The sequence below is a fragment of a genome, unplaced genomic scaffold, assembly GCF_019419815.1.
Source record: "Pyrus x bretschneideri cultivar Hongxiangsu unplaced genomic scaffold, Pyrus_bretschneideri_v1 Contig1, whole genome shotgun sequence".
Taxonomy (NCBI): Eukaryota; Viridiplantae; Streptophyta; class Magnoliopsida; order Rosales; family Rosaceae; genus Pyrus; species Pyrus x bretschneideri.
This window is the reverse complement of record NW_025999390.1, coordinates 2185700-2212597: the sequence shown is the minus strand read 5'-3', so window position 1 is coordinate 2212597 and position 26898 is coordinate 2185700. Positions and strand designations below refer to the sequence as shown.

At 36.7% G+C, this 26898-nt stretch overlaps 2 protein-coding genes across 3 annotated transcripts; one reads left to right on the top strand and one right to left on the bottom strand.

Moving 5' to 3' along the window:
- Nucleotides 1-8068: 8068 nt before the first annotated feature.
- LOC125480069 (putative pentatricopeptide repeat-containing protein At1g10330) lies at nt 8069-8836 on the top strand. Its single transcript, XM_048590350.1, has one exon. It carries the CDS (start codon nt 8069-8071, stop codon nt 8834-8836), a length of 768 nt encoding a protein of 255 aa, XP_048446307.1.
- A 5095-nt stretch (nt 8837-13931) lies between these two features.
- On the bottom strand, nt 13932-21095 carry LOC103953722 (sister chromatid cohesion protein PDS5 homolog C). Of its 2 annotated transcripts, XM_009365507.3 has the most exons (14): nt 20717-21093; nt 19211-19414; nt 18917-19098; nt 18634-18760; nt 18329-18550; nt 17905-17955; nt 16862-17782; nt 16657-16767; nt 16120-16193; nt 15732-15783; nt 15481-15567; nt 15361-15404; nt 14907-14981; nt 13932-14831 (listed from the first exon to the last, which is right to left on the bottom strand). In XM_009365507.3, exons 1-14 carry the CDS (start codon nt 20816-20818, stop codon nt 14696-14698), a joined length of 2388 nt encoding a protein of 795 aa, XP_009363782.2. In that variant the 5' UTR covers nt 20819-21093; the 3' UTR covers nt 13932-14695. The 2 variants fall into 2 exon arrangements, 1 of the variants encoding a protein (XP_009363782.2); XR_007256150.1 differs by lacking the exon at nt 13932-14831 and having other exon boundaries at nt 16124-16193; nt 20717-21095.
- Between the last annotated feature and the right edge of the window lie 5803 nt (nt 21096-26898).

Sequence of the window (26898 nt, the reverse complement as noted above, 5' to 3'; positions counted from 1 at the left end):
ATGGGTGAGGCGAGAGTTTTATGATTGCGTCAATTACACCGTTACATAATATTATCATTTTGTTGTTGATTTTTTATATTATGAACTTAATTTGGATTCATTGATCATAAGAATTTATAACTCAAATAATTAAACATATTTATCTTTAAAAACGAGGTTTTAAGCTTAATTCTCATTCTCCTACTTGCATAAAAAAGAGAAAAAGTCTAAATGCATGATATGAATTGGTAGCACCTATGATAATTATCAGCTATATTGAAAAACATTCTAGTGGATTGTGAAGAGATTAATGTCACTGTATAAGTCTCTCTCTTTTTTCTTTTTAAGAAACGACAATAGTAAGGGTGATGAAAGAAGAGGAGCAGGAAATAAAATGAGATAGCAAACACCAAAACACAAAAGCCGAAAGCAAGGAAGACATGAAACCAAACCTAGCTTAGTAGCTAAAAGAATACAAGAAAGACCTGAAATGACTATAAAAAACGGTAAATGAGCATATAGCCAACCAATCACGATATTAAATTGGGAGCTGAATCCCACCAAGAAAATCCTGACCCCATAGCACCATGGTTTGACAATGCATCCGTTGAAATTAAGTAGGGTAATATGTGTTTAAACGTTAGCACTTCTTAATAAAAAACTACGATAAGGCAGTTTATGATCACATATAACTGGTTAGTCACGCTCACAAAAACATAATATTCTTGTAAATAGGTGTTAATTAATTTCACCCTGGTTTCACCTCAGAGCTATCCCAGTGAAGCATTTTTACTGAAGTTGATTTCCACTAGTTGAATCACTGAACTTGTGATGGGTTTATAGCCATTGATTGATATCGGTAAGGGTTTGAGTATGAAACCTGCCGTATCCCTGCCTTCAGATTGCAATGATAGTAGGGTCAGCTACTCTGGACGGATGTCTACTTGGAAATTGGGGTGAGTGGCTGAAAGGGACTGCGCCATCGAGGGAGACAAGCTCCCTACCTCTGGTGCTTTTCCCTTCTTTGCCATGCCAACCGCCCACGTCCACCATTCACTGTTTCCCTTCCCGAGGGCAATATTGTCACACCAGCATAAAATCCTACCCCTCCTCCTCATTTGCTTTCTGATGTTTCCCGACACGTGCCTGGATGATTCTTAATCCTCAAAGCATGCGAGATTCACATTTATCAATAACTAAAAGATCAAGCAAACACTAACGACTCTTTGTTGTTTTTGAACAGCGATTATACTTCTAGATCCAGATATATTTGGCTCCACATTATTGTGGAAGAATTCCTATACAAATACAGTTTATCACCTATTTATTGAACTTTCTGCTTATAATGGGGTATAATTTATAATTGTAATTTAGTATTACGGTCTAGTAGTATTCATTTTCACTTGTAAGTCAGAGGTTTTAAGTTCAATTCTAGTCAAAGACAAATTTGAACCACATTCTTATGGCTACCCAGTGCAAACCTTAGCTCATTCCCCCACCCCCTTAGTATAAATACTATCATTTGTTAAAAAAAAAAAAAATTTAATAAAGGTATTCAAATCATGTTGAGAATGATTATCTTTAAAGAGTGTTTTATAAAATGAATGATTTCAACCATAAGTAAAAAAAAATGTGTGAATTGGCGACGAATTATTTTTAGGTTTTTAACGTTTAGATTCATAGAGATTCATAGTTAATTAATTAAATATACATTAACCAAGAGATAACAGTTAAATTTTCAAAAATACAGAATACTTGAAGCACCGTAAAATTTTCGTGTTTAATGATCATGCACAACGAGTTTATTTTCACTAATGCAAAACTCATATTCTTGTATTTTTACAGGTTTACAAATAATGGTATGTATGAATTTTTTTTTTCCCAAGCAATAAAGGATATGTATGATGGAGTAAGGGCCACAGTAAAAACACATAAAGGACAAACCAAAAGCTTCCCAAAACCTTAGGGTTACACCAAAGCTCAGCTTTAAACTTGTACATTTTTACATTCATAATGGATGAGCTCATGGGACATATCCGAGATGACATCCTTTGGTGCATGCTTTTCACAGATAATATAGTGTTGATAGATGAAACTTAAGAGGGGGTAAATGCAAAGCTTAATCTTTGGTGGGAAGCGTTGGAGCCTAAATAAGTCAAAGACAGAGTATATGAAGTGCAAGTTCAGTGAAGCAGGGGTTCAAATGAATTAAGAGTGAGGATTGGAGATCAGACCTAAGAGTGAACGCTTTTACTATCTCAGATCTATCTTGCAAGAAAACAGAGAATTAGATGGAGATTTTAACCATAGAATACAAGCTGGATGGATGAAGTGGAAGAGTACTTCAGGTGTGTTGTGTGACTGTTGTATGCCACTAAAACCCAAGGGGAAATTTTCTAGGATAGCAATAAGGCCAACACTGCTTTGTGGCACGGAATGTTGGGCAGTCATACATCAACACGAGCACAAAATGAGTGTAGCGGAGATGAGAATGCTTCGGTGGATGTATGCGCACACGAGAAAGGACACGATTAGGAACAAGAATCTCTGAGGTAAAATAGGCGTAGCCCCAATTGAAGATGAGATGAGAGAAAATCGGTTAAGGTAGTTTAGACATGTGAATAGAAGACCTACAGATCTATGTGAGGATGAGACAGAGGTTCAGGGCATAAGAGTAGAGGGAGACCTATGAAGACTTGGAAAATGACTCTAAGAAGAGACATGGAGTACTTGGAGCCAACGGAAAACATAGCACAAAACCGAACGTAGTGGCATTCCATAATTCATACAAACGACCATACGTAGTGAAAAAAATTTTGTTGTTGTTGTTATTCTTAAATCTTAAAACTCAAATCCTTGCTCTCAATTTTCACTTGCTAAAAGAAGTTCGAGTTCGATTTCATAACCCATAATTGTTGAAAAAGAAAAATTGTTTAAAGTATATATATAAAATCCAAATTCATCATCTCCTAATTAATGTGTTACCTGTGAGAATCACCTACCTAGAGAATTAGGGATGGCAGAACAAGTTGTGTATCAATATGCAAATGACTTGTATTTCAGTAGTAAGAAATAATTATACTCTTATGTTTAATTATTTTTTCGTCCAATATCACTTGTACAAATAAACAAAATAATTAAGCTCTTCCACACAGAAAAACAAAAAACAAAAAACAAAATGGATCCTAGAATTGTTGCATCCTGCATCCTGGAGGAAGCAATGCACATAATACTGCAGAAGATATCATTTGACCAAGAACTCAAACGTTAAATTGTTTTTAGGTGTATGGTTAATTAGTGCCAACGGCGTGTGGTTAACGGCCAGGGACTGATTAGTCTCATTCCCATTTACTCTTGATTATTGTTCCTTTTGTCTTTCTTCAGCATCTGCCCCGAATATTAAGTTGTAATATATTTTCAGAATTATTTTGGTTAACTTCATCAGAAAAGAAAAGATGTAAGACCAAAAATAAAGAACAAAACAGAAGTATTGTTAAATCTTTTACTTTTCTTTTCTTTTTCGACAAACAATAGCTAGATAATTATGTAGACATCGAAATTTCAGTGAAGTAAATGTTAACCAATGTATTAAAATTACAACACTTATTTCACCTATATCATTCCCTCACTTCACCAACAACCTCCACTCATTTCACCTACATCATCCATTTACTTTACCTACAACTTCCACTCATTTCACCTACATTATCCACTTACTTCACCTACAACATCCACTTACTTCACCTACAAACCTCCACTCACTTCACCTACAACCTCCATTCACTTCACCTACATCATCCACTTACTTCACCAAAAAAATGAATGGTGGTGATTCACTCCCAAAGCCTATAAATAGGTTTCTCCATCAAGAGGAAGGGAGACCAATTCACAAATACATTTCTCTACTCCCAAAATGGAAGAGAATACTCTCCACACATCCAAAATCCTTGAAGCTTTGAAACTCTAAAGCTCTCAAGCATCCAACCCCCAAATTCCCAAGAATCCCGAAGAATGGAGAAAGCACTCTTCATTCTTCGTCAAATCCTCCTTCAAGATTAAGCCCCGACGGCCCTTGAAGAAAGTGTTCATCGTTCATCCTAAGATCAAGCCCCAACGACCCTTTGGATCAATAGCACAAACAAATCCACACATCCAATCGTTCTTCAAGATTAAGCCCAAAAGCCCTTGAAGATCCGCTCATCCATCAACCTTCAAGATCAAGCCCAAAAGCCCTTGAAGAAATCCACACAACCATTATTCAAGATCAAGCCTCGACGGCCCTTGAAGAAAGTGTTCATCATTCATCATCCGTTCATCCTAAGATTAAGTCCCAACGGCCCTTTGGATCAACAACCTCAACAAACCCACACACCAAAACCTTGAAGCCTTAAAGTTCTAAAGCTCTCAAGAAAATCCCGAAGGATCAAGAAAGCACTCTTCGTTCTTCGTCAAATCCTCCTTCAAGATCAAGCCCCAACGGCCCTTGAAGAACTCCCACCAACTCAAGATCAAGCCCCGACGGCCCCTTGAAGAAAGTGTTCATCATTCATCATCCGTTCATCTTAAGATCAAGCCCCAACGGCCCTTTGGATCAACAAACCCATACACCCATTCTTCAAGATCAAGCCCAACGCCCCTTGAAGATCCATTCATCAACTGTTCATCCAAGATCAAGCCCCAACGGCCCTTGGATCAACAAACAAATCCACATATCTATTCTTCAAGATCAAGCCCAAAAGCCCTTTAAGAAAACCAACTGTTCATTCAAGATCAAGCCTCGACGGCCCTTGAAGAAAACCAACCGTTCTTCAAGATCAAGCCCAAAAGCCCTTGAAGATCCGTTCATCCATCAACCTTCAAGATCAAGCCCCGAAGACCCTTGAAGAAACTTCCATCAACCTTCAAGATCAAAGCCACGAAGGCCCTTGAAGAAACTTACAACTGTTTATCCAAGATCAAGCCTCGACGGCCCTTGGATCAACAAATCTACATCTTACGGAGATCGAATCAGATGACCAAATTTGAGAGATCGTAACCCCAAAATCATTAAACGAAAAAATATTATTTTGTACACGTATTCTTGTTTCTTGTTTTCAGGAATTTTTCGTGTTTACAAATTACACTAACGATGGGTAGATAATTCATGTAAGAGTAACGTTAGGAAACTAAATTTGTAGATAAAATTTTGTAAATTAAATGACATAAAAGTTTATGAATGAATTATTACTTAAGTGTTGATAAACATGTTCATTCCTATTGGTAATACATTATTTAGTTGCAAATTTCGTCCACAAATTTAGTCTCCCTAGCACTACCCTTCATCTAAAGTAAGAACAAGGGAATTTGAAGTTGAATGCAAAGAACGGAGCACACGGCTCTAACCATCTTATGTATCCATTAAACATAGGGAAGTGTTATTGGCACTCAAAAAATCTTATTATACACTCCTCACAAGTGTATTTTTCTTTCCCAATATGGAAAGTTTGGAGTGTAGAATGAGATTTTTGGAGTGCCTAATAACAATTCCTTAAATATATTACCTAAGAAAAATGATATTAAGTAATGATCTAGCTAGTTTTGCAATTACTATGAATGTTGAAAAACTAAAGGTAGTCACAGCATGCAGGAAATAATTGGTGTATAGATTTATGGGAAGGAGAGACCACGCCCTTAAAGCCCCTCTAATGGCTAATGACTAATGTCCTCCCAAGTTCCCAACCATGAACCATCTAACTTCCTTTTCTTTCCATTTAAATACTAGTATTAGCTTAATCACATATTTAGGGGGTCATCACTCATCATTCTTGGACCACTCATAACTTCAAGGTGTCCCCATCCAAAATTTCAAAGATCATTTTCATTCAATCTTGTCCTTATATAAAACTAAGCTCTTAGCTACCTCAAAAAAAGATTAAGCTCACAGCAATTCAGGTAAGTTACTACGGTCTAGATCTTTTTCTTGAGTGATCAATTATTGCAGTGCTAGGTTAGTATTTGCAATGGAGTTCAAATTGTATTCCTCAAGTAGTAAAATGTCGGATTGCTAAAAAATATATCAATTATCAAATATGAAATCTAGAAAAAAAATTCGAGCCTTTCCTAACAATTTTTTTTTTTGGTAATTCATTATATTTTTTAACTAGCCTCCAGAGAAAAGTTGTCGTAGGAAGAGGAGAACAGAGAAGCACTTCTGCTTTTCCTCCTCCCCTCTGCTCCCTCTTTTTATTTTTCTACTCTATTACGTCAATAATAGTCTTCTTTGTGGTGATTAAGTCTGTGTCCACTCTATTGTGTCAATCATATTAACACTCGTATAAAATTAAACAAGAAAATAATAAGGAATTAATAAGGTTATTATAAACGCAAAATCAAAGAAGAATTAAAGAATTGGACATTTTAAAATAAAAATACGTTGAAGAGAAAAAAAAAAGTGTGGAGATCATTTTCCTAAAAAATGTGAGATGTCGATAAGATGAATTTCTACTTCAGTCCTAAAGATAACCATTATTGAACATGGAAAAACAATAACCATTATTGATGTGTTGTGACTTGTAACATGTGAGAGGACGTATAGCATAACCTATCACTACCCACCCCACCTTCAAATATCATTCAAGTCAACTCTGAACACTTAAAACTTATATACGAGATAAGATCCGGAGACACAAACTTTTAACACACATTTTGATACATATTATGTGAGGATCATCCTGTAATGTATTTTAATAATTCAACCGCTCATCTTTTATGTCCTTTCTCAGATATTTTCTCTAAAAAAATAACTCAGATCCAAAGTCATACAATCATTAGGTTAAGTTTAGTATTTCTTTGTGTAGCCGTATTCATTACTTTCCTTCATTGCAATTAAATATCTTAATAGTTTTGAATTATCTAATTATTTGCAAAAATGATCTATGAATGATGAATTAAAATATAAATAATTCAGATCCTTAAAAGAAGTTACAGAATGAGAGCCACAAAAATATTAATTTCCTAATTTCATGTATACACAAGACAGTTAAAATATAATTAAGGAATCTTTTGTTTCCCAATTCCCATCCCCACAATTGAAGGCTAATGGGGATATTATTTTGTCTAGGAATCTTTACGAAGTGCGAAATGCACCCAACGCCATGTGTCAACTGTCAGAAATGCAATGTGCATATGCAAGTGGAACCCTTGATAACCCTTGATCTTCATTTTCAGTTACAAATGGAATCCTTAATCTTTGTTTAGTTCTAATGCTTCCTCCAATTCGTACGTACGTGAAATTATTAAAATTTGACCATGACCCCGATTACTTAGGGTTTAATCTTTGTTTAATTTTACACCTTTATTTCTTTCTCCACACACCTCTCCTTATTTTTGGATTTTTTTTTTTTTAAACAAAGGAGGGTCGGGAGAGAATAGGAAAAGCGTGCAAAAGAAAAAGAATAATGTGTTTGTTTCATTTCCCTAAGAACATATCCATCATCTTCTAATGTTTCTTTTATATATACTAGTATTTGCCTACACACTTTATGTATATGAACAAATTTTTTTTAGAAAATGAGAAGGAGAGAAAGGGAGAGAAAGAGAGAACATGGAGGGAGTGGGAGGTTTTTTATTTTTTTTTATTTTAATATTGGAGGTATTTTAACATCACATCTAGGTGAGGCTTCAATAAAAAACAGTAAAATTTGGACCTGTGAAATTACATTATTGCCCATCATTTTTTTGTGTAATAGAAGACTAAGTAGTTTTTTCACCCTCTTTTTGGTTCACAAAGAGAGCGTCATTAATTAATAGAGATAATAGCTATGCATTTTCACGTGTGTGGTAATTGACTTTTTTACATTATTTTATAATAAACAACATATTGATCAAATGTGAAGTAGTTTAGACACATGCAAGCAGTGTGAGAGGCTTTTTTTACGTACTTATTTTGATAGGGAAATTTTATTCAAATCCATTTATTCTCTTTTTACACCCAACTAAAACCAAAAATAAAATTTCGCAGTAAGAAACTCCAGCCACCCTATCTCTCCAAAACCCTAACCACCCCAATTTCTACACTTCCTAACCCAGTAGCGAAGCCAAGGTGGGGGCAATGGGATTCCTTGACCCCAATAACCTTGTGCCGACAGCCCCAAACAAGAAGAAGAAAAAGGAGATATTGCTCCATTTGTTAGCGATCACTCCATCAGCATCTCTTCTCCCCCTGCTAAATCTTCCCACCACCGTGAATCTACCACCTGGCAGCCTCCAAATCGTTAGACCTAGCGTTTTCGGCCTGCCCAGGTCTAGGGCGTCGAATCGACCGGCACTCCGTCGTTGTAACGCGGGGATTTGGATTCTTTGGACTCATCGATGGGTCTCATACACTTTGTGCGACCCTTTTATACAGACCTCGTTTGTGAGCTTCTATGCTGAGCTTACTAAGTTGTGCAAGACGCGTAAGGTGTTTGAGGAATTTGAACCATGTGTGGTTGCGTGGAATGCGATGATTGATGAGTTTGTGAAGAATAGGGATATGGGTTCTGCTGTTTTGCTATTTGAAAGCATGCCAAAAAGGGACGTGGTTTCATGGACAAGCGTTATAAACGGGTTTGGGAGAAATTGGTGTTTTAGCAAGGGAATTCAGTTTTTTCAGATGATGATGAATCATGAGAATGTGATGGGTTGTTTTATGAAGTCAAATGAAGCTACTTATGTTAGTGTGCTTTCTTCCTGTGCTAATTTGGGTGGGTGCGAATCTAGTTATTGGGGGAAGCAAATACATGGGCATGAGTCCAAATCCAGTGTCATTGAAGCTCTTGCTCTTAGGCCAGATGTCGGTGTCCAGTACTTCGATGATGATGTCACTGACCGAGGGTAAATTTCTGACCCCAACGTTGTAAATTTTTGGCTCCACCACTGCCACCTCCCCTACCACCCACAATGAAAACTCCAAGATCTCAGCCATCACTATCTATGTCTCTACCTTTCCCCTGCGGCACAACAACTCTCTCTCTCATGCAATCCTTTTAACATGTCTGAACTTAGCCGAAAACTATCGACCAGTCTAATCTAACTGTGTTAGCATTTAGTGTACAATAAATGTGTAGAATCACAATTTTAATATTATCATGAATTTTTCCAAAAATAAAATAAAATATTTTCATGAATTTCTTTTGGGATTTTTAATGGTGGGTTGTTAGAGGTACACTGTTCTAAAAATATCCGCCTAGCGCCGCCTAGGCGCTAAGCGGTGGCCAGCCGCCTCGATTAATGCTTAGGCATTTGAAAATTAAGAAATGGCACCTAGACCTGTTGAGGTACCCGCCTAGACATGCTGAGGCACCCGCCTAGACCGCCTAGGTACCTGTCTAGCCTGCTAGACCTGCCTAAGCACCCACCTGGGCTACGACTCACTTAGATAGGAAATAGATAACTTTTATTTTGCATTTTATTTTTTTCAATCAATTGTAAGATCTTGTTGAACCCTAAAATGAACACACATTATATGCTTGTTCCCTATGTTTTCATTATGTTCCAATACTTCATAATATATATGTCATTCTATTTTGTAGTTTATGATGAAATTATATATATATATATATATTATGTATAAACTAACACTTATTTACACGTAATATAATATATTTGCTTAAATCCGCCTAGGCCTTGTCTAGCCGCCTAGGCACTAGCCCCAACTTGCCGCCCGACTAGCACCTAGCGTCTTTTAGAACCTTGGAGAGGGATAAGGTACTCCTAATTTTCAAATTGTGGATGGTAGGGGAGGTGACGGTAGGGGTTAGGGAGGGTAGAAATTGGAGTGATTGGGGTTTTAGAGAGATGGGGTGGCTAGAGTTACCTATTGCTGGATAATTATTTATTTACTTTATTTTATTTTATTTTCGAAACAATTTTATTTTTGTTGAGTGTAGAAAGAGAATTGTTGAGCAGATAAAATTTCTCTTTTTGTTTGTGACATGCTTCTAATGATCTCTATTGATCACCCTTAATACATTTCTAAGCTTAATTATTAAATAATGACACAGGTATGCACCCAACAAAGTTTGCTTGATCTCTTTCTATACACACGATACTGCTATTTTTTCAAACAATTATGTATCACAAAGTTGTAGAAGGGATTCAGATTTAAATGAGTAAAATACATTTCATTTTTTGGGTACGGATTATCTTTATACATAGAAATTTGATATGTATAATACATGCGGATAACTATACCTAACAGTAATCATATTTTGGAAAGGAAACTAGTTGGGAAAACATATAAGCCAATAAGTCGAGTGTATCAATCTATCGGAAAAAGTAGGGACCTTACATATACTTTTTTAGTAATTGAGCTACTTTTTATATTGTCAATTGATTTTATGGACTTTCAATTTTTTTCATAGTATCAGAGCAAGTTATCCCTCCTGTGAATTCTAACGCCCACACGTGCTCCAAGTCACCCAATTTGTGTTGTCTACGTGCTAGGCTTGAAGATTCCTTATAAGGGGGTGTGGTGAGGGTATCAATACCACATCGGAGAAAGTAAGGACTTTGCATGTTCTTATAAGAAAATGGGTTACTCCCTATATTGTCAATTGATTTTATGGTGGAAACTCAACTTTCTTCGTTTGGAACTAGAGAGAGATGTATGTACAGTATTGTAAAGAGTTTAACAATTTCATGTCACGAAAAGTTATAGAAACAATGTATCCGTGCTATATATACAAATGCTTTTGAATTAAAACATAATAAGTATTTTTGCTAGATGACAAGGAAAGCCACTTTCGCTACATGAACCATATCTTCAAGTGTTTTGTGGTTCTTTCTTTAAAGATTACAAAACACGACATGAAATTGCACCTTTGCAGTAACATTTGACCAAAATTGTAAGGTGCAGGGAAAAGAGCCAGAAATATATAAACAATAAGGGCAGGCAGCATTTGGCGAAAGGGAATTGAGAGTTTAAGTTTCAACCACCACCAACAATTTGCAAGCCACTAATTTCCCAAAAACTACTACCTAAAGTGGGGGACAAATAGATGACCAGTAGATGTCGTGCGCGTGTGCGGATAGGTATGTACTCTTGATTGAATAGCATATTTTTTTTTTTTCATATGTAGGATTAAATATGAAGAAACCAAAGAGTAAATACAAGAGGATATACTCTGATTGAAGAGCAGATTCTCTCTCAATACGTAAGTTAACACAACATGCAAACTAAGATATGAAGAAATCATGTGATGTAAAAACAAGGACAAGGGGATACACGCACGATCAAAGAGCTGGTTTTATCTCAATACTAAACACAAGGGGATATACTCTCAATTGAAGAGTTGATTCTCTCCCTATAGATAAGTTAACATATGAAGAAATCAAGTGTCACAAACACATGAGAATATATTCTCAATCTTAAGAGCAAATTCACTCTCACTACGTAAACTAGTACATAAAGATGGAGCAAATATTCTCAATATTTGACCTATATAGATGGAGAAAGTTTTCTTGAAGGTGCTAGTGGCATAAACTTTGATAAAGTGGGCAAATAGTATGGCAACTTGACATGCGGCTTTGACAAGAAGATGCAATGCCACAAAAGTCAATTTCTCTTCTTTCTTTCTTTTTTTTATTTGGTTTTGTAGGGTGGAGCATGAAAGGTCAAAATCCTTAATTATTTTACAAAATTGGATGGACCGATGGAGACCAAAAGAGGGTTAGATTTTTGTTTCCTTCAAAAAATGTAATGTTGATTTTATTTACAGCATGGAAAGTCCAATCCTGCAATATATAAATTAGACGCGACCACCGTTGGAGGCCCAAACTTGTTCATCTTTCCGCTTTGATATTGCAACTGTAATATGTTTTATTATGCAATGAAATTCAGATGCAGTCCAACCTTAAAAAGACTCAGAAATTATTAGATGTAACTAGCAGCAGAACCACGAGTCATCCAATCGCACGTGTAAGTCTTGTACGTGCATTTGTTACACTGAATTATCTCAAATTTGACTAGTTTTATGAGCAAAGTTTAACTGGTTTAAAATAGATTAAGATGGACTGACTTAGTGAGGTGTTTGTGCAGTGTTAGACTAAAAAACAAGACAATGAAAATAGTATTGTCCTCAATTTGATGTTTGCTCAAACATCGACTAAATCATTGTTCTATTTTAATTTCTTTTCTATTAAGATCTATTAAAGATATTATCAATAATAAAAAGAAATTAAAATAGAATCCTAATTTCTTCCAACAAAAGAAATATCATAATTCAAGAGTAAACAGATAACATAATAGATAGCTACAATATTATTATTATCATTCAAAAGTAAATCCTCATAATTCACAAAAATAAGTTAACATTAGCCAAAGTATTTCGCATTGCAAGACTAAGTTGGAAGCATCGACCTAGTGTTGTACAATTAACAAAATGCAATCTATATCAAAAGACACCATATAATATGGGATGTGATATCCACATACCCCTTTTTACTTCTCCCACACCTTTTTAGTTTTCGGCCGTTGGATCGGATGAATTGAAGAAGATCAACGGACATAAATTAATAAGGGATGTGTGAGAAGTAAAAAGGCACACCCCTATAATATAATCATTGCTTGCTTTATTGCTTTGAAGCTTTTGGATGAACGCATTTTTGAATTCGGCATCTAATGGCTTGAAACCCCCACATTTTGTGGCTTTCCAAAATACGACTCAATCCTTTAATTTAATCCATAGGAGAAAGACTCATTGCTTTAAGTTCTTTAGATACATTATGATCTGCAGTACCTCGAACTATAACTTTTGTTACCATTTGCATCATTTTCCCACTTTCAACATAAAATCTTTTCCTCTTTCTTTGACTACTTGTAGATTGGTTGCTTTATTGACTTTGCTGGTTCGTTGGAGAAACATCATTTTCAACTCCAACAGCATTTGCATTAACCTTATTATGGCTTTGCTCCTCCATCATTTCAGCATGGATTTCAGCTACATTACTCGTAACACAATCCTTTTCAAATATATGCAAATCTATCATAAAGTGGAAAATGTTTGCTTCTCCATCCCTCCGCATCTTTATATTCCTAAGATTAAATCAACAAAGCAATACAAAAATTTAGCATGTGTCAATATTGAGAATAATACAACTAATTAGTAAATAAAATAGGATTTGAACTTGCACATAAGCTTGTCATGTTTCATCACTGCCAACTTCAATGCAGTTTTTGAAATCACTCGATACAAACTCACTTGTGTTCATCATGTCAAGAACTAAACTATATGTTTTTTTTTCTTCTTCTCATTTCTTCAACTTTGACTCAATATGTGGACTTGCCTTTATATTCGCATTAGCACATAAAACATTGACATTGTTCGAAACTTCAATCATACATTTATATTCGCTCGAAGAAGAGCACAGCCAATCGATCCACGCTACCAAGTTTTGGTGAAGCGAAGCAGACGAGACTACTAACGATGGTCTTTGTGGTCCTCTACTTTTCGGGAGGGGGGGGGGGGGGGGGGGAGAGGTCTTGTTAAGACCGTCTAGCGAGCCATTTAATCAAGGCAAGTGACGCAATTCTATTAAAACTAGAGAACTTTAACGAAAATCTCTTAGTATTATTCACTCTAATGAAAAACTATATTTTTACAATAAAAAATCAATCATGATACTATTCACTTTACCCTTTATTTTGTCTTTATCGTTAAAACTCAAAATTTTCAAACCCTTTGCATTAGTTTTTCTTTAAAACTAATCCCTATGATAACAAGCACAGAACTACACTAGTCTCTAAAGCTTAATGATGACAAACCAACACACGCTGTGTAGGCACCCGAACTTATACATCTCCCATAAGATGTTATATACTCTAAATACAAGAGATTCAAACTTAAGTGCCAAACAGAACCACAAAACCTAGGCCAACTAATCTACACTGGATACAATAACGGAAATCGATTGGCCATCGCAACTAACAAACAAAACCACAAAACCTCATATCAAAGTTATCATTAACCAGCGGCAGCCTGAAAGATGGCACGGCAGCATGTTTTGCGAAAATTATGACATTATCTATAAAAACATCTCTTCAACATAAGGCTTAGCTAACTCGAAAGGTTGTCGACCGTCTGACCCCCAAAATAACATTAATTCCATCTAGAATATCGACATAAATAGCTAACTAGGTAACCCCTACAAACTGGCATACGCTAGACTACCGAACTTAAAGATAACAATTCTAGCCACAAATCTGGGGATCATTCCAATATTGACGGAAAAACTAATGCTCGGTCACCAGCGAGACTAGATGATTAACTTTTGCTTCCTCTTCGCCGTTTCTTACCAGACTTGGTCTCACTTGCCAGTGCCTTGGCTAAAGTTGGGGACTTCCCCTTTGGTGTACTTTCTGGTGCTTTCTCAGTATCACTTGAGGCTTCCTTCATATCCTCATCTTCTTTTGTCGGCTTTGATGCAGATTTTGCCTTGCCCGTACCATTGGCATTTGCTTTGCTGCCGCTAGCAGACGATTTAACCTTGGATACGGAGGCCGTCTTTGATGTGCTCTGATTCGACTTCCCAGCCTTCTGTGCGTCTTGCTTGGACTTGGTGGAAGCTTTTTGTGCGCTGCTGTCATCTTCCTTGGATTTGGTGCTTTTAGGCGTCTGGGTATCATTGTTCTTCAATTTGCTGGATGTCTTCCGAGCAATATCAACCGATTTACCACTACTTTTGGGAGTGTGATCCTTTAATTTTCCAATACTTTCGTCATCCATTTTGCCAGAAGCACCTTTGGATCTGCCATCAGATTTACTGCTTTCTTTCGATTTGCGACCAAATTTAGTTCTTGCACCTTCAATTTGCTGGAGGAAGCTCCTCCACCCCTAGAAAATTGACTTGAATTTAGACAACTACAGAAATAATGACATCAACATTTAAGTAACATAAATTACACTCACGATTTGGGTGAAGTGTCCATCTTTTCCTTCTTAGTTGGGTCATCAGGATTTTTTTTCACTTTCTTCTTCAAAGGCCTGGTTGCAACAGCAAAACATTAAAGAGGATATGATCACAACTCACAAAAAACAAACATGCAAAATAATTGTAGCAAAACTTTACAGACAACTCAGGAATTCAAAACTCCGGTATTGTGGATTTTAAGTTAAATCCTAAACAATGATTAATCATCAACTAGCACCATTTTCAAGACAAGTCAACGACACGTGAACAAACTAAGTACACAAGGGTGACAGTCATCAGAAATTCAATAGAATACAAAGATTTTAGAACATAATCTTGATATCACATTCAACCTACAGCATGGTGCAGACAATAATCCAGAAACTATGAAGTTTAAGGACTAGTCTTAAAGTCGTATGTATAAAGTACACATCAAAAGTAAATAATACATACACGTCAGAAGAAGCATCATGACTCGATTGATCATTTCCTTGCTCCTGTCAACAGAAATGTTTCAGCACAAAAATTGAGCATAGAATGATTTAAAGTAGTAAAAGAATGGCAGCGACTAACCTCATCTGAGTCAGGGTCATCTGCTACAAACTCCCACCTCTCTTTTTTAAGATTTAGTGTTTCTTTATCACCATCAGTATATGATACCTACGAAATAATCGAACAAGTACAAAGAATTTAAGTATATCAAGTTTCATTTTAAAATGAAAAAGGAAAATCAACGATGATTCTTTTTGGCGATTAATTCAATTAAAAATGAAAGAATAAAGTGCTTGAAATAAGGATGGAGACTTCCAAAGTTGGCATCTCACCTTATGCTTCTTTTTAGCAGAATCAAAAGATGCGACAACACCTTCATAAAACCTGTAAAATTTGTCAATAAAATATTAAATGACAAACTAAAATTTCGAACGTTACAACCATAAACAAATTCCTTAATCTAGTTCTTTAAAAAAAAAAAAAAAGTTCTGGAAAAATTCAAAGAGTTTTCTAGTAGTAGTTTAATAATCCATCTAAAATGAAACTTTAGCAGGATATCTGTATCCCCACCCCCCATAGAAAATGAAAAAATATATGAGAATAAAAGGAAAGGTCAGTGCAAAAGAGAACCAAATTTGAAAGCCAAACATTCATGTGTAAACTCCTGCAGCATTGCAAGAAATGCATTGAGGATATACCGAACGCAAGGTCAGTACTTACGTACGATCTTTTGGCCACCAAACTTTAATCTTTGATCCAACCATATCCTCGCCATAATCTTTGTCATCAGATTCCTTAATAGAAAAAAAAACAGTGAGAATGTATACAAAAGGAGGTAAAATCAAAAGTTGAATACAAGCATGACTTCAAGAACAGAATGGAACCCTGAAAGAGCCTAAAAATGAAAGGCCAACAGCAGGTGATGGAATAAGTCAAGATAAGTTCATAACATGATTGTTAATGGCATAAATTAATCTTCATCTCCAAAAAAAGGCATGAAGAAATTATTGGTTCGGATCGCAGAACAACAATAAAAATAATAATAAGGAGCACTAACATAAGAGACCGCATAGTCATAGATATCTAATCACCATAAGTCCACTACAACACAACAAACAAAACTAACAATAATAATCCAAAATCTTGCAAAATGCGAGGCACTAGCATCCATAAACAGAAAATGCTAATATCAAGGGGAAAGCACACAATTCTTTTAACGAAAAATACAAATTTTAGCATAGAACAAAGCATGCATACCTTCTCTTTTCCTGAAGCACGCTTCCTTTTTGAATTTGTCTTAGGGGTCGCCTCTTGGGGAGATTCATCCTTAGTTAATTTTGGGGCTGACTTTGGTGTTGACACCATCTCCTAAATAACAACAGTAATTTTATTAAAAATGTATTTAACAACAGAAACAAGTGACAGCATCAAAGAAATAGCTGCAAAGCCAATAGGAAAGTACTTTGTCATCATCCTTAGCTGAAGGTTTTGTTGCAGCCTTTGCCGGAGTAACTTTTCCTCGACCCCGCTTTTTCTTATCTTCTGCTTGCTTTATAGAAGACCCACCGCTAGTTTTAGTGTTCCCATCTACCTTCTTAACTGACTTCTGTTTTGCTTCTGAATCGCTTGTGGTGCCACTTTCCTTTCTAGATGCCTCCACCACAATTGGACTTTTATTCTCATTAGAAACTCCAGCAGACGCCTTTTTCCCAGAGCGTCTACTTGGTTTTAATTCTGAATCACTGGTTCCGTCAGTTACCTTTTTGGGTTCATCATCTGGCAATGGTGCTGCTCCTTTATTAGAACTATCTTTCTTCTTATTCCGTCCAGCCATTTTGGAGAGACTTTCACCAGGAAGGCTCTCACTTGGAGATGGAGAGGCAACAGCAGCAGGTTCCTTTTCCAATGGCTTGGAAGAGATGTTAACATCAGATACTTTCTCATTTTTCGATTGCACAGCTGCCTCCACAGAAGGATCCTCACAAGGTGAGCTGGGAATATCTTCTGTTTCACGCTTATGTTCTGGCTGTATCTCAGTATCTTCCTCATTATCAGCTTGACAATTGTCTGAAGGTTGTGTTGATTTTGTTGACAAATCAGAATTCCCAGCTCTTTCTTTGGTAGATATTTCTGGAATTTGCTCTGCCTCAGCAGCTTTCTCAGTCTCCAAACTATCAGGTTCAGCATTGCTTGATGCATTTGGATCTTTCTGATCCTCAGTATCGTTGCCCTCCTCTTCCTTCTTCAAGGCATTTGACTCAGCAACAGAGTCATCTTCTCCAGTCTCTGCATTACCATTGTTCACAACTAACTTTGAAGATCTGTCAACAGCTGGATCATCTCGTTCAGGAGAAACTGGTGCTTCTGCCTTTTCTTTATCTACCTGCAAGGACAAATAGAACTGGTGAAATAACCCACTTCAATCAAATAATTTTTTTTACTAATAGAAGCATAAAGGACATAAAACATAGAAAGGGAAAAAAAAAATTCACAGAAGAAACTCACCTGGGCCACCTCATTGGAAGATTCCCTAATTGCTGACTTCTCCTCGGCAGCCTGCAGTAGCAATAGTTAATACAACAGAGGAGAAGAATCCCAAGTTGCCGACTTGGCTTGCAAAGACAAATCAATGTAATATTATCACCAGCCAACAACAGGCTGTTTGACGCCGTGCATGAAGGAACAACCAAACTGGTCATACCAAAGTAACCAAACCAACCCCAGCCCCCAGAGAAGAAAATGGGAAAAAAATGGAGTCTTTTATAAACACCAATGTTATTGAACAAGTTACTGAATGAGAGAGAGGATAAAGATAAAAAAAGATAACCTTTGCTGAGAAAAGAGAAAACTATGAAGCTTTACATAATTATCATTATGAATAGAAGAATGCATAGAAAATGTCTTAATCTTGCAACTCTGGACATCATACCACATTTTCATCAGAATCACGGACTTCATTCTGCTCAGCATCACGGCCTTCATTCTGCTCAGCATCGTCACCTGCCTTTTGGCATATTGATGCTAGAACTTTACTATAATCATTAAAAACAATGCCCAAGCTTTTTACTTCATCTATCAGGTAATCCTTAAGTTTAGTAGCACAGCTTTCAAGTACTCTCTCCCCCAACTTCCGTCCAATTGGTAGAATGTCCTACAAGAAAAAAATTAGTTCGAAAATGAAAAATAAAACAGCATGTAGAAGGTACTAATTGTCAATCAAAAACAATTGTTCACCTCATTGTCGTTTTTCACACTAGCTAATAAGGTAGATAGGAGCTCAGTAGATACTTCTTCACTTTCTTCTAAAACAAGAGTCATAATAGTCTCCATGGATGAAAAAACGTTCTCTGGGTGATAATCCCTGAAATATATAAAAATGAAAATATATAGTGTTGTGTTTTCTAGAACAAATCAGCTTCCAAGTCTTACTCCACCAGTAGAAACAAATAATAAATATAGTATCTATAGTCTAGACACACATAAAGTGGTGACTCCAACTCTACTCATGACTTTGTACCTTATCGCCTTAAGAAAATGTTGAAACATTTCAACGATCAATGCATCACATTCAAGGTCCAACATCACCACACACGATCTGACCTTCGCAACAGTTTCAAGAATGGAAGCCCTCTTTGCGTATGATCGGCTCGACTTGTCATGTAGATTTTCAAAGGATGATACAATAAGATGAAAGACTTCCTGCATGCATAAGATTTAGAAGGTTTATTGAATTTTTTTCTAATATAACATGAGCAGACTCTACCAAAAAAAAAAAAAAAAAAATCAGTTTAGTGATCCAAATCCCAGGTACCTTCATTTGCTCATCATCATAAGGTGCATCAGGTGCAGTTATTCTTGTTATCTCACTGATGCAAGCTGCAACTCCAACTTTGACATCAGGATTTGAGTGCCTAAAAAGTTCCTCAGCAACCAATGCATTCTGTGATGGGGAAAGTGCAGTTTGCATTGACCTTGTAGGTGATTGTTCTACCTTCGATAGAAAATTCTCAACTCTCTAATATATCACCAGGTAAAGAACAATTCAATATTAGGAAACGAACAATAAAATATTAGGGAAAGAACAATACACTGGCACAAGAAGAATTTTATGATTCAATCTATGCCAAAACTGTGCAGACAAAATTGAATTAGCTAGATCAGAAACCAGAGGGAAAAGAGATCAACATGACAGGTGAGTTTATATTTTTTTTAAATTAAAATTAAAAAAAAAAAATCTACAGTCACCAGAACATGGAAAAGAAAACACGCATCAGTAACAAACTTTAATATAAGAAAAATAAATAAATACTCTTAGTTTTTGGAAAGGTACAGATAATAAATTTATTGACACATAAACTTGATTTCATGAAGATATGAAGGAATGAAGAGCAAGGAAAACCTTTTTGGGAAACTGTTATGCCAAGCTTGTGTATATCAAATATCCTTTTTAAGGAAAATGTAATTCCAAGCATCCAAAAAAAATTCCATTATACTCTTTCCAAATCTCGGCTTGAGCAAGCAGGGAAAAAAATCACATATGAAATGACTTTCCACTATCTTAAATGCCCAGCTTCAAGAGCATTAATGAAATATAATTGAATTTGAAATGACCATCCTTCAATTTGAATTCTTAGTCACGGTGAACATTAATAATTTACCTTCATATGCATATCAGGAGATCATTTGAACTTCCTTTGTTGTATATAACAAAGACTAACCTTAAAACACCTAAAACCTTTCATCATTCTTACAAATTATAACTTATACGGTAATTGTTAAATGCAGAATACCATTTACAAACCAACACAGAACTCACGAAGATATGCATTCTTGTCTTGCTTTTTATGCCCAGTCATAACTGACTTAACCCGTGTGCTGTGCGCACAATGAGAGATATAATTAATAACGAATCCCGTAGCTAAGAAGCTAGAAAGGAAAGCGACATAGAGACTCAACCCTTCGTCCCCAACCTCATTAAAACACAAAATTCCAGCATTGAAAGGATAGCTAGAACTTCATGCATGGCATATGAAAGTACTGCCCCTTAATACAAGCATCAGGATTTAAATGGGGAAAAAAACTTGGCACAAATCACAAAAAAAATAACACGGAAATGTTAAAACCCACTTGAATCTCACATCAGAAGCTTTCACAACAACAACATTCAAACCCCAATTCACTAAATTAACAAATAACCACACAAAAAACAGTTTAATTAACAGAACCTCTGAAATTAAACACGGAACGAAAGCAACTGAGACGCACAATACGAAAAGAAGAAGAAAACCCAACAATTCGAAGAGGAATTAGGGCTTACGTCGAGAACATCAAGGAGGTCAGGGACGGAAGACGGAGGTTCCAAGAGCTGATTCCCAGCTTCCGTAAGCTGTGCTTCGAGCTCTTTCTCTGCCGACGCCATTGTTCCTCCCCTCTCCTGTTTCTTTGCTCTAGATCCTTGACAATCTCGCAGGTCTAGCCCTAATCTCACACCATTGAAGGCCCAGAACCACACGAATCCAAGAGAGAGAAAGCGGAAAAAAAAAATGTTTGGAGAGAGAAAGTTAGGGTTTTCTTTTTGGAGAGAGAAAGTGAGTGAGAGAGATAGAGAGAGAGTTGCTCGATTTTATTTTTGCTAATAAAAATAATAATAATTTGTCAATCGATGGATCGCTCTGGTATTTTATATTTTCGCTCGCTCTCACATCTCGAGTATTTTTTTTGTGCGCTTTTAAAAGAGAATCCAACGGAGCAGCGCTCGGAATCCGCGGGATTGTGAATTCGAGTTCAATTTCGGATTTCAAATCCGCCTTTGGATCTTTCCCTTGGGGACCACCTGGCGTATTTGATCCGTAGGTTTAATGCTGCTTTTCCTTTTTCTTGGGAAGATTTTTTTTTTTTTTGTTAGGCGACTAAATTTTTGAAATCGATGAATTTTCTATTTTTTTTTTTAATTGTGCCCCACTGAAATTTGAAACATACAGAAAAACCAATGGATAAATTGATGGGCCACTAACACACATACATACCTCGTTTTGATGTGAGTCACTAACATCACATACATACCTCATTTTGTTAATCTTGCAACATCTAACCTTTAACTTCTCGTTCGTTACTTTTTCAAGTTAACTGCTTACGTGGCATGCGTAGAGCTTACTCCCTCGCTTAAGATGAAAAATTAATTAAATATTACTAAATTAAGAATTTTTTACCACCCTTGTCCTCATAATACAGTACAGTGGTTCTTTCACATCTTGTACCCATGTGTAGGGTAGCTTTAGTCCCCCCTTCTCTGAAAAAAATTAATATATATATATATATAATTTTCATGACACTCACCTCTATGCCTTTTCTGAATTTGATCATCGTGATCATCAATTCACCGTCTGTATCTTCAAATCCACCTCTCGATCTCGTCAACCTCGACTCTAATCGTTGCGATTATCCTTGCGCTTTTTCTCACCAGCATCCCTTTAAACGCCTTGTAGATTTCCTCATCGATTTGGACTCGTTGCACTATGATCCATCGAATTGGACCAGGATCAACAACTTCACAAACTAAATTTTACAAAACTTGTTGGGAGCTTTGTCGGTGACATTAGTGATGTACCAACGAGGTTGTGACGTTTCCGGTGAGGTCGAGGTATATGAGGTTGGGGAGGTTGGCGGGGAAAGGGCCTATGAGAAGGTTACGGGCGAGGTCGATGTGCTCGAGAGTTTGACACGTGAAGATGGAGGAAGTATGGAATTGATGAAGTTGTTGTAGTGAAAGGTGGGTGAGGTTGGGGAGGCGGCAAATGATGGTGGGGAAAGAGTCAACAAGGTTGGCGTTGGGAGGAAGGAGTGGACAACAAGGGAGGCGAAGCTCGCAATATAGAAATATGATATTGCAATGAATTGGTTAGTTGATATATATCATTACAATGTTTAAAACACGAGGCATGAGTTTATTATGTGACCCGAAGTTGGAGTGGTAAAATGTAATTTACTTATAACGAATGCACATTTGAAACATATATTATTATAATAGATTTGTTGAGCTCTTATGCAAGAAGATTTATAGTTGAGGTGATCAACAACGTTTACTGTTATATTGAAGGTTTTTTGTTTGAATTATCCACCTCATTTAATATCGGTTGTATCAAACATATTGTTACAAATACGTGGTAAATGCCATGTCATGTCATAGTCCTGTATATGTGTGATCAAATTTTGCATCACGCAAAAGAGTGTAGCTGCATTGGTTCAAATAAATGCGCTCTCCGCTGTGAAACCAAGTTCAATTTTTTTCTTACCATTTAAACTAATTTAAAATAGAATATAATGTGGTGCGATTTCTTACAATTATTCAAATGCATTTAGAAATTTTTTGTCGATAAGTATATAAAATCAAGATAAAGATTGGAATTATATCCATAGCCCAACGGTATGTTAGCATATTAACCAAATTCTAAATTTCTAATTTCTAAGTAAAGAAGAAAGTATGAAATTTTGGGCGGGAAAAGGAATGAATAGTCAAATCCATGTGTATTTAAGGAGGAGGGATATCTATCAATTGTGAAAACTTTTATTACCAAAACTATTATTAGGAAAAACTTCTTTATAAAATTGGAAATTCTTTCGATTTTTCTTTTTCTAATGTTTGTAGGATAACGTAAAACGAGAGCTATTAATTATTATACTTCAATTTAATTATAATTTCTTGAATATTATGTGTATGTTACATCGCAACATGACAATAGTCATGTAACGTTTATTGTAACATCCCACATCGCCTAAGGGAGTAATCCTTATATGTATATTCCCATCTCTACCTAGCGCGAGGCCTTTTGGGAGCTCACTGGCTTCGAGTTCCATAGGAACCCCGAAGTTAAGTGAGAAAGAGACTAGAGCAATCCCATGATGGGTGATCTATTGGGAAGTTGCTCGTGAGTTCCCAAAAACAAAACCGTGAGGGAATGGTAAGCCCAAAGCGGACAATATTATACTATGGTGAATGAGCGGGGCCGGGAAGTGTTTCCTCCGGGCGGAGATGTGACAATTTGGTATCAGAGCCTAACCCTGGTCGCGAGTGTGCCGACGAGGACGTGGAGCCCCTAAGGGGGGTGGATTGTGACATCCCACATCGCCCAGGGGGAGTGATCCTTATATGTATATTCTCATCCGACCTAGCACGAGGCTTTTTGGGATCTCATTGGCTTCGGGTTTCGTAGGAACTCAGAAGTTAAGCGAGAAAGGGGCTAGAGCAATCCCATGATGGATGACCCACTGGGAAGTTGCTCGTGAGTTCCCAAAAACAAAATTGTGAGGGAATGGTAAGCCCAAAGCGGACAATATCGTGTTATGGTGGTGGAGCGGGCCCGGGAAGTGATCCGCCTCCCACATCGCCCAGGGGAGTGATCCTTATATGTATATTCCCATCTCTACCTAGCACGAGGCCTTTTGGGAGCTCACTGACTTCAAGTTCTATGGGAACTCCGAAGTTAAGCGAGAAGGAGGCTAAAGCAATCCCATGATGGGTGACCCACTGGGAAGTTGCTCGTGAGTTCCCAAAAACAAAACCGTAAGGAATGGTAAGCCCAAAGCGGACAATATCGTGCTACGGTGGTGAAGCGGGCCCGGGAAGTGTTTTCCCCAGGCGGGGATGTGACATTTATGGTACCGCCTGTCTATTCGGTGGCGAATAATAGAAAGTTAGGAACTATTACTTAATTTAAGAAACAAATTATATTGTGAGGAGTCATATCAACACAAGTTATGCAACACCTCGAGTGTATTAATAAATGCTATTACTTATGTGCATTTTCAAACTATGCATGTACACGGTTCGTTATTTGTTAAAAATTTATGGATATATTGAGTTCGCTCATATATCGACTAAATTTTCTAGAAATGATTATTTTCGCTCCAAGAATAATATTAAAATCAATTTAATAACATACAAATAAAGCCATAAAAGTTGATTAGATCCCAAACGTTAACCCTAAACTTGAAAAGTAAAAGTAATTGAAGTTGATTAGATCCTCGTTGTCTAACCTAGTTCGAAGATAATGGGCTTGGGTCTAACCCAGTCCATCAATAGGCCCAACAAGGCAGTCCAATCTTTTTGCACGAGATTTCATAAAGAAGTTGAGAGCAACTCCACCCCTAAAGACTTTGTGCCAACACCTAGCCCATTTATCCACTTCAGTGAACAGTAATAGACCCTAATGAACAATAATAGGCCAAAGCATCTCCACCCCAAAAAAAAATGTGCTGGCACCCAGTCTAAAAATGCGTTGGCATAAACGATCTCCACCCTTACAAAATGCGCTGGCACCCAGTCCATTTAAAATATTAAATAATTTTTTTTATAAAATAATAAATTTAAAAAATAGTTTTAATTTCGGATAAGATTTTCAACCAATCCCGACACGCCACGTGTCACTTCCTATTTACAATAGTTTAGCCAAGATTTCGATAAGATTTTCAACCAATCACGTAGTGCCACGTGGCATTGTCCAGAACCTCATATTCTATTTTTTTGTCCATATAAACCCTACATTCATCCTCACACTAAACTCAAATTTTTTTTTTTGCTCAAAATTCTTCTTTATCGTTTTCAAATCTTGAGTTCTTACAATGTCTTCTTCAAGGAGAGTGTATAAACAGTTGCAAAAGCAGAAGAAAAAGTTGTTGGCACAACAAGAAGAATTGGTCAATCTTGACGAAGGTGGAGGTGGAGATAAGGCTTTCGCAATGAAGAAGGATGAGGATGATCACCATAGAAGGCAGAGGGCCTTATATTCCTGCCGTATCATGGAAGCTTGTGGGTCAGATAGCTAAACCCAGACGTGCGGCAAACATCGATAAAAGAAGGGAAAAACGAGGTAAAGACCTCTTGGAAGATTATTTTATTCCCAACAGCGTTTTCCCTGATCATGTTTTTAGACGTCGTTTTAGAATGCAACGAAGTTTGTTCGATAAAATCATGAGTGCTGTTTGCAACCATGATCCATATTTTGTGCAAAAAGATGATGCTTTTCATGTTATAGGTTTTCTTCCTAAGCAAAAAATTACTGACTGCCTTGTGAATGCTTGCATATGGAGCATCTGTAGATCAAGTGGATGAGATCGCAAGGATGGGAAAAACAACAGTTCTGGAGTCCCTGATGCGGTTTTGCTCTGCAATTGAAGCCCTCTACACCAATGAGTACCTTTGGAAACCCACGTCAAGGGACATGTGAAGGCTTCTGAGGAAGGGTGAGATGCGAGGCTTCCCTGGCATGATTGGAAGTATCGAATGCATGCACTGGACATGGAAAAACTGTCCAAATGCGTGGCAATGAGCTTATGGCAATAGAAAATGAGCCAAAATAATCATTTTGGAAGCGGTGGCTTCTTTTGATACATGGATTTGGCATGCTTTTTTTGGTGTTCCAAGAGCTCAGAATGACCTAAATGTCCTTGCCCAATCTCCAGTGTTTGACGAACTGCTACAAGGAAATGGGCCGAGATGCACATATTGGGTTAATGGTAATAAATACGATGGACCATACTACCTTGCAGATGGTATTTACCCAAGGTGGTCAACATTTGTCAAAACAGTGCCACATCCACAGAGTGAAAAAGAAAAACACTTCGCAAAGTGTCAAGAAGGGTGTAGGAAGGATGTCGAGCGTTGTTTTGGTATCCTGCAAGCTCGTTGGGCGATTGTCAGGGCTGCAGCTAGAATGTTTGATGTCAAGGCTCTTCGATCCATCATAATGACGTGTATTATTCTCCACAACATGATTGTTGAAGACGAGTATGATTATGATGTCGTCGATGAATACGAGCCGGATTCGATGAACAACTCAAGAACATAAATCTACTATGCTCATGACCGAATCGAAGGTCTTGTGCAACACGAGTCGTTAGAATGGGATGGACGTTACAATGAATTGATCGTTCAACGGTACACTTCATTGCAAGAGCCATACTAGCACATAACCCGCCAGAATGACTTGATTGACCACCAGTAGGGATTGCACGAAGGCGAAGATAATTAAAATAAGTCTTGTGGTTGAAGAATAAAGTGTATTGTTTTTTAAGTAATCTTATTTAGTGTGTTTTTTTTTTTTTTTTAAGTTTATATGGTGAGGTTATGTAATTTTATTTGGTGTTTTTTTAAATGTTTATTTGGTGAGTTTATGTAATCTTATTCAAATATTTAAATAAAGTACAAAAATTACATAAGAAATTAAATAAAGTTCTAAAAATAAATAAGAAATTAAATAAAGTTCTAAAAATGTTAAGAAATTACATAACAAATTAAATAAAGTAGTACAAATAAATACGAAATTATTCAAAGTCTCTGGAGTTAGGATATGTGGTGCTAGGATCTTGGTTGCTAGGATTTCTGTAGCTGGAACTCCTTTGACTTGTTTCGGCATCTCTTGCACGCCTCATTCGCACGACATCTCTTTTTTCTGATGTCCAAAAATATTTTGAATTCGGAGATTGTCCTACTAGAGACTTGTT